Source organism: Geotrypetes seraphini, chromosome 17 (genome assembly GCF_902459505.1).
Source record: "Geotrypetes seraphini chromosome 17, aGeoSer1.1, whole genome shotgun sequence".
Lineage (NCBI taxonomy): Eukaryota > Metazoa > Chordata > Amphibia > Gymnophiona > Dermophiidae > Geotrypetes > Geotrypetes seraphini.
This window is the reverse complement of record NC_047100.1, coordinates 14,403,032-14,416,537: the sequence shown is the minus strand read 5'-3', so window position 1 is coordinate 14,416,537 and position 13,506 is coordinate 14,403,032. Positions and strand designations below refer to the sequence as shown.

At 43.0% G+C, this 13,506-nt stretch overlaps 1 protein-coding gene across 5 annotated transcripts in view; it reads right to left on the bottom strand.

Annotated features, from left to right (window-relative positions):
- The window catches only part of CACNA2D3 (calcium voltage-gated channel auxiliary subunit alpha2delta 3), a 797,511-nt gene that overhangs the window by 170,463 nt on the left and 613,542 nt on the right, over positions 1–13,506 (bottom strand). For all 5 annotated transcript variants that reach the window (XM_033926567.1, XM_033926568.1, XM_033926569.1 and 2 more), the window contains 5 exons: positions 10,095–10,134; positions 9,855–9,952; positions 7,676–7,769; positions 4,921–5,016; positions 1,232–1,353 (listed from right to left, as the gene is read on the bottom strand). In XM_033926567.1, coding sequence (XP_033782458.1) covers positions 1,232–1,353; positions 4,921–5,016; positions 7,676–7,769; positions 9,855–9,952; positions 10,095–10,134 — 450 coding nt within the window. The remainder of the gene's footprint in view (positions 1–1,231; positions 1,354–4,920; positions 5,017–7,675; positions 7,770–9,854; positions 9,953–10,094; positions 10,135–13,506) is intronic.

The window sequence follows — 13,506 nt, the reverse complement described above, 5'->3', positions numbered from 1 at the left end:
TAATGTACCTTCCTTTGAAATGTGAAGCTCTGTGCTAGAGAATGACACGGGGACAAGTTTTCCCCCGACCCTGCGGGAACTCATTTTCCCATCCCGTCCCATTGAGTTCTTTTCCTGTCCCTGCAAGCTCCATCCTCATCTGCACAAGCCTCAAACCCTTTAAAATCACAAGTAGCAACAGATTGTGATGCCATAATGCCTCATTCCACCAATGCCTAAGCTCCGTCCTCATCTCCACAAGCCTCAACCCCTTTAAAATCACAAGTAGCAACATTCTAGAGCTCAGATTGTGATGTCATAATGCCTCATTCCACCAATGCCTAAGCTCCGTCCTCATCTGCACAAGCCTCAACCCCTTTAAAATCACAAGTAGCAACATTCTAGAGCTCAGATTGTGATGTCATAATGCCTCATTCCACCAATGCCTAAGCTCCGTCCTCATCTCCACAAGCCTCAAACACTTTAAAATCATAAGTAGCAACATTCTAGAGTTCAGATTGTGATGTCATAATGCCTCATTCCACCAATGCCTAAGCTCCGTCCTCATCTGCACAAGCCTCAAACGCTTTAAAATCCTAAGTAGCAACATTCTAGAGCTCAGATTGTGATGTCATAATGCCTCATTCCACCAATGCCTAAGCTCCGTCCTCATCTGCACAAGCCTCAAACGCTTTAAAATCCTAAGTAGCAACATTCTAGAGCTCAGATTGTGATGTCATAATGCCTCATTCCACCAATGCCTAAGCTCCGTCCTCATCTCCAAAAGCCTCAAACACTTTAAAATCATAAATGTTTGAGGCTTGTGCAGTTAAGATAGAGCTTACAGGAATGGGGCAAGGACAGGGAGAAAACTTGCGGGGACGGGACAGAGAAATTGAGTTCCTGCAAGGATGGGGGACAAATTTGTCTCCGAGGCATTCTCTACTCTGTGGTTTGTAGCTACCAAATGAAAGTTCAAGTCAAACTCGAGTGTACTTTGAACTTCAGATCCAAATCCAGTTTCAGTTATTTAACACTGTTCTAGTGTCCTGAAGGAAATTTGTTTGCCCGATTTAGCCGCTGAGGGGGGTGTCAATTTCCAGCTCTAAGGATTTATCCAGTTGAAGCCCTCTTCCCCATTAAATAACCAGGTCCTACCCTGAATCCTTCATCCTTTCTAATATTAGACAAGCGATGCAGGGCCTTTCTATACCTTTCATGAATTTCCCCAAACAGTGAGACAGTGACTGACCTGTACTGAAGGGAATCGAATAAAGGAAGCTGCCAGGTATCTGTTCAGCTGCTCTTCTGTACCACAAAGGGAAGTGATCGGCATTGAAAATGTTCTCCTTATCTTCAGCTGTCAGGAAGTCTCTTGAAACAAAATATAAAAGAAAACACTTGCCATACTCCGCATAGCCTGTTAGTCATGCAATAGAAATGAATCCACAAAAAAACCATGGATGGCCTGACAAACCTCTGAAAAAAAAGAGAGAAACGACAATCGCTTCTTTGCCCAATGTTTTGAACGGTTGCCACTCATTTGACAAGATGCCAACAAGGAGGCAGTAAAGATCATATGGTTCTGAGAGAAACTGTTTGGACCTAGTATTCTGTGGTTCTCCCGGTCCTGGGAGGCCGTTCTATCTTCTATCATCAGCTTCAGCTCAGTCGGCTTTTTGACCTTATTGGGAGTTCTCTGGGGGAGGTTCTCAGAGTGACCTTACTTGTGTTATGATTGTGCTTTATTTTGCACTTTTTTCACGTTTTGATTTACTTATTTCACACATCACGGTAGTACCCTATGATGGTGTGGGGGCAGGGACTGGTTGGCCCATGTCTCAGATGTGAAGCGTAGGAGTATTGCTCCCTTCGCTGCTTTATCACACTGAGGGTACACCATTACCAAATTATTTTAATTTCAAACGTGACTCTTCACTATTGGTGTTCATGGGCTGGTCAGCAAACAGTTTCTCTCAGAACCATATGACCTTTACTGCCTCCTTGTTGGGATCTTGTTAAGTTTCGTTGACAGGTGCTTTGGAGTTATTATTTGTTAGCCACTCATTTGAGGCATTAAATCTAACAGCAGGACACTAGACGCTGAACAGTCCTGTGGGTACCTGGCTATATGAGTTAGGAATCTGCAGGGTGAATTTTTATACGGTCCACATAGGTAAAAAGAATTTGCATATGCTTCATTATCTGAATTGAGTCACCCCTGTAGGATGAGAAAATAAATTTAGGAAAATTATGCACAAATCATTTTCCCCATCCCTTTTATTAAGGCACGGTAGAGGTTTCTACCATGGCCCGGAGCACTAAATTCTCCGACGCTGCTCCGATACTCACAGAATTCCTATGAGTGTCGGAGCAGCATTGGAGCATTTAGCGCTCTGGACTGCAGTAGAAAACTCTACCACAGCTTAGTAAAGGGGGGGAGGGGGGTGCTATGTACTGAAATGTACACTAAGGTCCAAATTCTACATATGGCATTCTAAGTTGCGCCAATTGGTGCACTTAGTCAATTTGTGCATGCAACTTAATTGTTTAACAAGCCAATTGGATCCAATAATTGGCAATTAACACCTCATAATTGATGCTAATTGGTACTAATTAGAAGATATACGCGCAACTTTGTAAGCGCATTCCATAAAGTGGTACGCACCTCTTCTAGTGTGTGAATCTCAAAAGGAGGCATGGCCCACGGAGGAGCACGGGCAGATCTTGGGCATTCCAAAAAGTTAGGTAGACTTTTATAGAATACGCCTGATCTACGCACAACTTAGAGATGGTATTTAGGCCTGGTTTTTCCTTCACCTAAATGATATGACACGTACGGCTGCCAATCATCTCTTTAGCAGGTGACTTTTACAGAATCGTTTTAAGAAATGTGCTGAGCAGCACGGATTTTTTGTGCCATATATAGAATTTGTCCCTAAGGTGTCAATTCTATAAACTGGCACCATAAATTAGGTTCCTCCAAATAACGAACGATACTGTGGAGTTGGTCTATGTCACAGAGACGGTCCTACCCACCACAGGAATGGACCTTGGTACCACAGATAACACAGAAGAGAAGAGATGTGGAACCAGTTCCTGGACTTCCAAGAGTTAAAATCTCTAAGTTTATTGGTGTATAAAACAAATAAAATATATCACAATAACTATTTCCACCAAATATAATAATAGCACTGCAAAAACGATGACCAGACCCTACATGGGCCGTGTTTTGGCTTTATATAGCCTTCCTCAGGGGTCCTTGAGATGCAGTAACAAAGAATCAAAAACAGTCAGTCCTTAATATGGCTTCTACTTCATTGCAAATGGAGGTGTGCGATTTTAACTCTTGGAAGTCCAGGAACAGGTTCCACATCTCTTCTCTTCTGTGTTACCATGAATTAGGTTCCACAGAAAAGCCATGATTAGCACCAATTCTATAGAGAGACTTGGGCATGTCTAAGTTGGCATAGAATACAGGTGGCATTGGTGTATCAAAATATAGGCATAGCCACTATGTCAACTCACTGGCATGTAAGTGGGTGTGCCTAAGAATGCCATTCAATGCCAGTCAATTCATATTATTCTAGAAGTCATATGCATTGCTCAGTGAAACACCCACAAGTGGAGTAGCAGTGATTAATGCAGTGGCCTGAAAACCTAGGGAACTGGGTTTGATTCCCACTGCAGCTCCTTGTAACTCTGGGCAAGTCATTTAACCCTTCATCGACCGAGGAACAAAATAAGTACCTGCATATAATATGTAGACTGCTTTGATTGTATCCACAGAAAGGCGGTATATCAAGTCCCTCATGACATGCCCATGCTCCACTCACATTGACACCCCATGCAGTTGTGCACCAAGGTACTTAAGCATAAATTTGATAGAATAGCCCTAATCAGTGGCATAGCAATGGTAGGAGGTGCCCGGGGCGGGGGTATCCCCCGCATCCTCCTCTCTGCCCTGATCCTTTTCCACTCCCCACCCCCACACCACACTCCTGGCCTCTCTTCCCTCTCCATACCTCTTTAAATCTTCACCAGCATAAGCAGTTTCTCTGGCCTGCTGATGGCGCCGGTGTTAGCTTTCCCTCTGATGTCACTTCTTGGCCCCGTGATTTCATAGGGGAGCTAGGCGGACGCAAGCAGCAGGCCAAAAAAGTGGCTCTTGGTGAAAATTTATAGGGGTACAGGAGCGGGGAAAGGAGGGAATGAGTGTGGCATGGGGCAGAGATGGTGCCTCTGGCTCTAATACTTACATGCATAACTGGCAATTATTGGCATTACGTAAATCTAGACATTCTAATGCTTTTCCATAAATAGGTTGGGTTATTAGTACCTAACTTCAGGCGCCTCTTATAAATGTCTTTTATTAGCATAAAAATAGTCCTGAAAGAAACTGACTTTTCATGCAGACTTTGCTCACAGTCTGTTAATGATCTTCAGGACTGAGCCTTGGTTTTCTATGTGGGGTATGCATGGGAGAAACTCTCATTTCATTCTTCTTTGAACTTATTTCATGTAGAGGGCCATCTAAGTCCGACTTGCTAAACTTTCAAATTTGGAAGCATAGAAACGCCCATTTTCTAAAGCCGAACCAGTAGATTTCCCAATCAATCAAGCTATTTTCAGATATAAAGTTGTAACTCTTGAAAGGCCCTAGTTTTCTCCAGTTACATCTACCTGCATTGATTTAAATTATGTGTGTGTGGGGGGGAATAGGTATGTTGGTGGAAGGAAAGAAAAGATGAATGGTTCAATACATGAATGACTTCAGTGTTAATCTGTGGTCTGAAAATGAATGCGGGGCCAAAAAATCGAGTTAACTCAAACAAGTTGACCCAGCCACAAAACCCAGCACAACACCTGATACTGAACTGCTCTTTGGTATTGCACTGATTGCCTTTTCTATCACATCTGCTGAAAAACTAAATTACTTACTGATTTGTCAGTTGTTCTCGACCCACAAATAGGTTCACACGAGACAGACCTGTTCGAGTTCCAAGAAAAGCAACTTCCACTCCCTTGTCAGAATTTCTGAAACAGCACAGCACAACAAATGAGAGAGACATTCTAGACCAGTCTTGTCCAACCTATGGCCTACGGGCCAGAGCCTGGTCCATACAAATGTTTTTGGTTTTTTTTTTTGGGGGGGGAGTTTCTGGCTCTCAGAAGCCTGGCAATCCTTTTGGTGCTTTCAGAGGGATTCCTGCTTCCCTACCACAAGTTGGCTTTGTGAGCCGCACAATGCCAGAAGTTTTGGTTGATCTTGTTGTTTCAAGTTTCATGAGATTCGAGACTGCAAATCCAACCCTAACTTCCAGCACTGGGTGACTCAAGCTTGCAGAGAGTCAAGTCATTGTATGAAAGCAGGAATCCCACTGTTTCTTCTGCAACTGAAGTCAGGTGAAGGCTGGGGGTCAGTGTTACATGAGTGAAAACTGATGAAGGCTTAGCAGGGGGGGGGGGGGGGGGGGGTGTTTAATGAGCAAGAGAGACTGGGTGAAGGCCGGGGAGGGTATTTTGCCATTATTTGATGAAACCTGTGGCAATATATAACAGTGCATATTTTGGTCCTCTGAATATTTCAAAAGATAAAACATGGCCTCTGATAGAAAAAGGTTGGACAAGCCTGTTCTGGACAGTAAATACACAGGTACAGGCTGCATTGGCCAGGTGATGCCTTTTTCTGATGTTTCAGTGGGTTATCAAAAAGTCTGAGTATTTCATTTACCAATGTGTGGTTGTGGAGAATGATAACTCATTCCTTTCCTGCAAAGCCTTCGAGACAAACTATTTTCATAGTACTGCAATATAGTTAAATGCAGGAAACCAACCATATAACGAAGCCGTCTATTGGCAGTGGCTTTGCAATTCTTTTGAAACAGTACCATGATATTTTTTTAAATTATTATTTAAATTATTAGGATTCTTTTACTGTCTCTTTTGAAGAAATTCACCCAAGGCAGTGTAGAACATGAATAAGCCAGAAATTTCAGCATTACAGATATCCAAGCACTTGTGGAACAGCATTTTAGAAAGGACATCCAACTCACAATAAGGATGGCCAAGTCATTGTGCCACGTATGGACATCGAAAAGTCATGTATTTCAGAATAGGCTATAGGTTAGCATATTTAGGAGAAGACCTAAAATACATTTCTCATGTATTTTAGGTCTTCTCCTAAAATACATGAGAAATGGATGTCCATATGCTGGTGACTTCCAGTACGGTCATTCTTTTTACAAACGGAAACATCCAAACTATGAATGGAGCAAAACAAGAGACATCGATGCTTGTGTGCCAGCATAGAAATGTCCATAGACATCCATGTGAAGAAGCAGCATATGGTAGTGGGCTGAAAACCAGAGGACTCAAGTTCAAATCCCAGTGTTGTTTTTGGTGACTTTTGTTTTTTTAAATTGCGAGTCTTCCAGGGACAGAAAAGTACCTATTGAGTTCCCTATTGTAAACCGACTAGATGTATGTCGATGGTCGGTATATTAAAATTAATAAAACTTGAAACTTAATCCCTCCGAACGCCTTTCTATAATCTGGATGTCCTGAGTACCAGCTCTAAAAACCTAGTTCATTTTTTGACCATCTTTTCCCCTTCTGAAATCAAAGTTGGATACCCATATTTTGAACTTTACATAGAACTGGGCAAAACACATCCAGCCCATACCCCTTTGCCAAAAGGACATACTAAAGTTTTTGAAGGCCACGTGCCAGCTTTATAAAATCAGGATTTGGATGTCTAAATGTTAGTTTTCAGTCATCCCAAAATTAAATAAGGGCCAATATGACATAGCATACTACAAGTACTTACAATGTCAACCCAATACACTTTAAAACATCTTAACAGACAGCAAGGGGGTAAGTGTTGATGGAATGGTATAGATTAAAGAACTAGGGCCGGTTTTGGACAGGCTTTTATGGTTTGTGTCCCATATGTGATGATTCGGTGTAGGATGGGCTGGGGAGGGCATCAATGGGAACTCCACTAACTTGAAACATGAGAATATTACTGGCCTGACGTTACAGTAGATATCCTGCAAACAAGGGATGGTTGGATAGGCTGGAGTGAGCTTAGATGGCAACTTCGGCAGTTGGAACCTAGGACAATACCAGGTGGACTTTAGTCTGTGGCCCAGAAATACCAAAGAAGAGACAAGTTAATTTAATCATGTATTTTAATGAAAATAACTAATGGGCAGACTGGATGGACCGTTCAGCTGTTTATCTGCCATCACTAAATAAGATAGAATAATAGGAATGGGAACGTTTATTTGATTTGTTTTTGTAAAAGTAAAAATATAATAATCATACAGCGCTAAATTCTGTTTTTGCAACTCATATACTTTAGGCTTTGGTTACCAACAAAACCTACCTTTTCTCAACATCAGGTCACTGAAGAATGCAATTACAGTTCCAAACGAAATAATCTATCCTAAGTTAGCCATCTCGGCCTTCAAATAAGTGGTAAATTGCAATCTTTTAATTATTATAAACTCAGAGCTCAAATATCGAGTCTAATGCGTACTGGGTTTTGTCTGCTTTGACTGCTCGGTACTCTTTGATAGATGCATTGTTTGTTTCAAGACTGGACGGCTGTAATATAGTCCACACCAGCATCACAAACGTTATGGCGCTATAAATATACAGATATAGAACTTGCCTGTCACTATCTACTTACTCTGATTTGTTCAGCACTAGACTGGTCCAATATGCTTCTATCGGTGCACTCACAACAGCATCAAATAGAACCTCTTGTATCAACTCCTTATCACCTAATATAACATACGAAAGGAATGCAGAAAATTCACATTAATGGTGAAATATTGGGCATAACAGTATTAACTTCTCTCAACCACAAGATATCAATGTCAAAGAAAGCAGACAAACTGGAATCTGAGAGTCAGACATATGGTCGTGATTTTCTACTTATGGAAGTGAAAAGATCTGCCGCAGTTATAGGTGGATATTTGGACTATTGAGCCAACCCAGCAAGGCACTTTGGCCAGTTGCACAGTAAGGGAGGGCGGGGGAGGGGGGTGACCAACCCAGGCATCATTTTGATGAGGGTGCTGGCATCTCTCTTCCTCTCTGCCCCCCCCCCCAATACCTCTAACTCTCTGCTGGCACAAACAGCATCTCCAACCTGCTGCTCGTAGCTTTCCCTCTGAAGTTACTTCCTGACAGGTGAAGAGTTAAACGCCACCCCCTAGGTGCCTCCTACCCGTGCTATACCACTGACTTTGGCCTTGATTCTATAAAGATGTCTAGTTAGGTGCCTAGATCAGTATGCCTAGCCAATCTAGGCACTTACCATATATACCCAAATATAAACCGATCCGAATATAAATCGAGGTAACTTTTTCCCCCCAAAATAGGAGGGAAAAAGGTTAACTCGGATATAAACCAAGTTGGGGGGGAGGGGTTGGTGGTGGGGGTTAATATTCAAGTGCTGTGCCCTGCCAGGCTCTGCACCCAGCCCCCCTCCCTTCCTGCCAGGCTCTGCATCCTGTTTACCCTCCCTCTCCTGCCATGCCAGTCTCCCTCTATCTCTGTACCCAGTCCCCCTCTATCTCTGTCCTTCCAGGCTCTGCATCCATCCCCCTCCCTCCCCTGATAGTCTTTGTACCCAGGCCCCCTCCTTCTTGCCCCCTATCCCTCCCAATGCCTTACAAGCCTCCACCATAAGTCCTGGTGGTCCAGTGGTGGGTCAGGACAGGAGGAATATTTCCCATATCCTGCCCCAGCCAACTTTAACAATTTTTATCTCCCTCCTACCACCATTCAACACCTCCCCCACATACCTTTTAAATCCCTGGTGGTCCAGCTGTTGGCCGGGATAGGAGGGGTCCTTTCCGTCACCTGCTCAGGACAACTTTAAACAACTTTTATCTTCTTCTCACCCTCTCTGCATACCTGTTAAGTCCTTGGTGGTCCAGCGGTGAACCGCGGCAGGAGTGACCTTCCTTTACTCCTGTCCATGCAGATAAAAGTTGTTTAAAGTCAGCTGGGGCAGGAGACAGAAGGGATCCCTCCTGTCCCGGCCTAATGCTGGATCATCAGGTCTTACCGCAGGCCTGGCAAAGGCCTGCAACAAGTTCAGGAGAGGGGCAGGTCAGCACTGACCTGAATACAAACACACACACATGCTTTATCCAAACTCTGCCCGTGTGTGTGTAAATTATAAAATGTTATAATCTATGCACATTCTTCAACAGCCTCAATTCTATGTGTATTTGCACCTAAAATATACTGTAGATCTGAACTGACCCTGTAATGCCAATAGTCTATAATAAAAATTAGGGGCCAGATTCTGTACAAAACATCTACATTAGGCACTTGACTTTGAAACTTGTGTGCGACTTTTTTTTTTAAATTGGCACAGTAATTGACCACACCGGTTTTCAGCCATTCCATTCAAGAAGAAAATTTAAATCAACAATTAAGAATTTGGCACCAAACTCTTGGGATGCCTAGTGGTGCCTAAGTCAACTTGCCCAGTGATGCCTATCTGAAAAGTAGGCGTGGTTAGGGGCGGAAAATAGGCTTGATTGACTTAGGCATTGCTAGGTGTACAAGTAAAACCTGGCTTAATATACTGGTGCCAACTTTATATGTCTACAAGCAAACAATGTGGAACCATTCCTGGACTTCCAAGGGTTAAAATGGTGTAGTTTATTAATGTAGAATTCAAATACAAAAGTCACAAGATACTAGAAGCCAAACACCTTGCCAAGGTCCTTCGCTGTGGGAGTCAGGACCGTCCTTGTGGCGTTGACCACCCCATAGTGTCGTTTGTTTTCTAGAAAGCTAACTTTATATGTTTCAACATTTATATGTTTCAAAAATATGATACTCACAGAGAAGGGATGGCTTTTTTCCTGTGAGGTAGAGTTTAATGGCGTCCAGTTGAGTCATGTGACGATGCTCAGGGTGAAGGTCAATGTTACAGTATGTCCTACAAAAATGGCATTTGTTATGGATTGCAAACTGAATTTGTTTTGGTTGTGACTTTTTAACGTGTTTGAAGGTACACAGAGATGAATAATATAATTTAAGAGAGAAACATTTTCCAGTTTATTGCATCCTTTAGATCTTACCATTCATCTGCCAAAGACACATGCTCTAAGTCATGCAAACCTGTAAGGAGAAAAAATAGCATTTAAAGGAAAGTGAACAAGGATCAGTTATTTATCAAAACTTTCCCTCGTAGGCACTTTTCTTGCAAAAGTCATATGATATCAGTCACTGCTTATAGAAGACAGTAAAAGAAAATATAACACAAGCTCTCTTGCACAGGAAATAATGTATCTTATATATATGTCTCAGGACTTAACTGAATTGAGTGAGGAAAATCCACAGATTGAAATGATTTTTTAAAATGCAGAATTCTTCTGGAGAGACCCCCCCCCCCCAGTGTTCCTCTGGGTACATGTGCTGGATTTAGATTATAAATCTGGGGTTGGGGTAAAGGGGGCAAAAGGGAACCACAAATCCTGCAGTTTATTTCATATGACATAGGGCCTGATTTACGAAGGTTTTGCTTCCCATTCTATGTCTACCGGAAACTGTCTTGATGAATCAGGTTCATACGTGTTACATTAGCAAGGAACGCTACACAAACATTTACTCTATCGCATCGGTTATTTTCATAAAATATTAACAGTCACAAAACAAAATCACTCATAACTAAGGGCTCCTTTTGCAAAGGTGGATTAGGGCTTTAACGCGTGGAATAGCGCGCGCTAAAATGCCAGCATTGAGCGCGATTTAGCATGCGGTAATTTCATGCGTGCACTAAAAACGTTAGCGCACCTTAGTAAAAGGAGCCCTAAGAGGGGAAGGTATCATATCGTGGTCAGACCACCTGACTATAATGTAGAAAAAAAGTGGGTGCGTGACCTTGAACAAGTCACAATCTACCTGAGCATCCAATATGTTATGTTAATCAGGTTTTCTATTGCTGTACAGCGAAAGATTAGAGAAACTGGGCCTCTTCTCCCTCGCACAGAGGAGATTGCGAGGGGACGTGATCGAAACATTCAAGGTACTGAAGGGGATAGACTTAGTAGATAAGGACAGGTTGTTCACCCTCTCCAAGGTAGAGAAAACGAGAGGGCACTCTCTAAAGTTGAAAGGGGATAGATTCAGTACAAACGTAAGGAAGTTCTTCACCCAGAGAGTGGTGGAAAACTGGAACGCTCTTCCGGAGGCTGTTGTAGGGGAAAACACCCTCCAGGGACTCAAGACAAAGTAGATAAAGACAGACTGTTCACACTCTCCAAGGTAGAGAGAACGAGAGGGCATTCTATAAAGTTAAAAAGGGATAGATTCTGTACAAACGTAAGGAAGTTCTTCTTCACCCAGAGAGTGGTGGAAAACTGGAACGCTCTTCCGGAGGCTGTCGTAGGGGAAAACACCCTCCAGGGACTCAAGACAAAGTAGATAAAGACAGACTGTTCACACTCTCCAAGGTAGAGAGAACGAGAGGGCATTCTATAAAGTTAAAAAGGTATAGATTCTGTACAAACGTAAGGAAGTTCTTCTTCACCCAGAGAGTGGTGGAAAACTGGAACGCTCTTCCGGAGTCCGTCGTAGGGGAAAACACCCTCCAGGGACTCAAGACAAAGTTAGACAAGTCCCTGCTGAACCAGACCGTACTCAGGTAGTGCTAGGCTCAGTTAGGGCGCTAGTCTTTGACCAAGGGCCGCGTGAGCGGACTGCCGGGCATGATAGACCACTGGTCTGACCCAGCAGCGGCAATACTTATGTTCTTATTCCGCCTTTACTTATTCAGTTCAAGGTCAGATTATATTATAAGAGGTTGGGTCAACGACCCAGGAAGTTACAATGGACAGTTTAGTTTGACACGGACATTCAATAGAGTTAGTAGTACAGGTAGATCCAGTTGAAAAAAAGGGGCCTAATATTTGAAACAATTTTTTTTTTTTTTTTTAGTAATATATTTTATTGATTTTCAAAAAAGAACCAAACAATATACAGAATACCATAGTGTATAAAGCAATGAAGTCAACGGCGCAATGCGCAGCAGCCGCGAAGAAGGCGAACAGAATGTTGGGTATTATTAAAAATGGTATTACGACCAGAACGAAAGAAGTCATCCTGCCGTTGTATCGGGCAATGGTGCGCCCGCACCTGGAGTACTGTGTTCAGTATTGGTCACCGCATCTTAAGAAGGATATGGCAATACTTGAGAGGGTCCAGAGAAGAGCGACACGAATGATTAAGGGCATGGAAAACCTTTCATACACTGAAAGATTGGAGAAGCTGGAGCTCTTCTCCCTGGAAAAGCGGAGACTCAGAGGAGACATGATAGAGACCTACAAGATCATGAAGGGCATAGAGAAAGTAGAGAGAGACAGATTCTTCAAACTTTCAAAACATAAAAGAACAAGAGGGCATTCGGAAAAATTAGAAGGGGATAGATTCAAAACAAATGCTAGGAAGTTTTTCTTTACTCAGCGGGTGGTGGACACCTGGAATGCGCTTCCAGAGGATGTAATAGGGCAGAGTACGGTACTGGGGTTTAAGAAAGGATTGGACAATTTCCTGTTGGAAAAGGGGATAGAGGGGTATAGATAGAGGATTATTACGCAGGTTCTGGACCTGTTGGGCCGCCGCGTGAGCGGACTGCTGGGCACGATGGACCTCAGGTCTGACCCGGCAGAGGCATTGCTTATGTGCTTATGAGCACCAACTTTCTTGTCACATTTCACCATGGTGTGCTGATTCCCACCCACCCCCCTCCCAGAAACACAAGGCCAATCAAACTCAAGCCATAATCCCCATTCCAGTGGGTCGCAAACAGAAAAAGTTAAACATTCAACAAATGACTACGAGCTCTGGGCATCAGAGTGGACCAAAAGGGTTCCCAACAAGAATATTTGAAACAATTTAAACTGCCAGAAGAAGCTTCTGGCCATTTTTTTTTTTTTATATAAACTTTTTTATTCACCAACATGAAAGATACACACAGAACAGAGAGAACACAAATATTTTCTCATTACAAAGCCTCAATACAAAATATTAGGTTAGCACCCAACTAGAAATCCCAGATAACAGTGAGAGTCCAGGCCTGTACTCTGATAGCCTGGAGCCCTCCAAATCCAAACTAGAAGCAACCCCCCAACCGCTCCAGCCCAACACCCCCCACCCCCAAAATCCCTCCCTCAACCCACTGGCAATATGGGGACAACTGGCTTCCGGCCATTTAAATCACCTGTCTGGGGTTAGCCGGGCACACTGTGTGGCATTTATCCTGATAGTACTCGTGAAAATGCCTGGTTTGTACCAAAAGCAAAACTATTTTGGGGTCATTTTAGAGTGGATGCAGCACTTGTATAATTACCATATTTTTTGCTCTATAAGATGCACTTTTTCTTACCCCACAAAGTGGGTGGAAATAAGGGTGTGCCTTATTTCGCGAATAACCCCTGCTACCTTAATTCCTCGGGCAGTCCAGCGCTGTAGGGCAGGAGCTTTCAGTCTCCT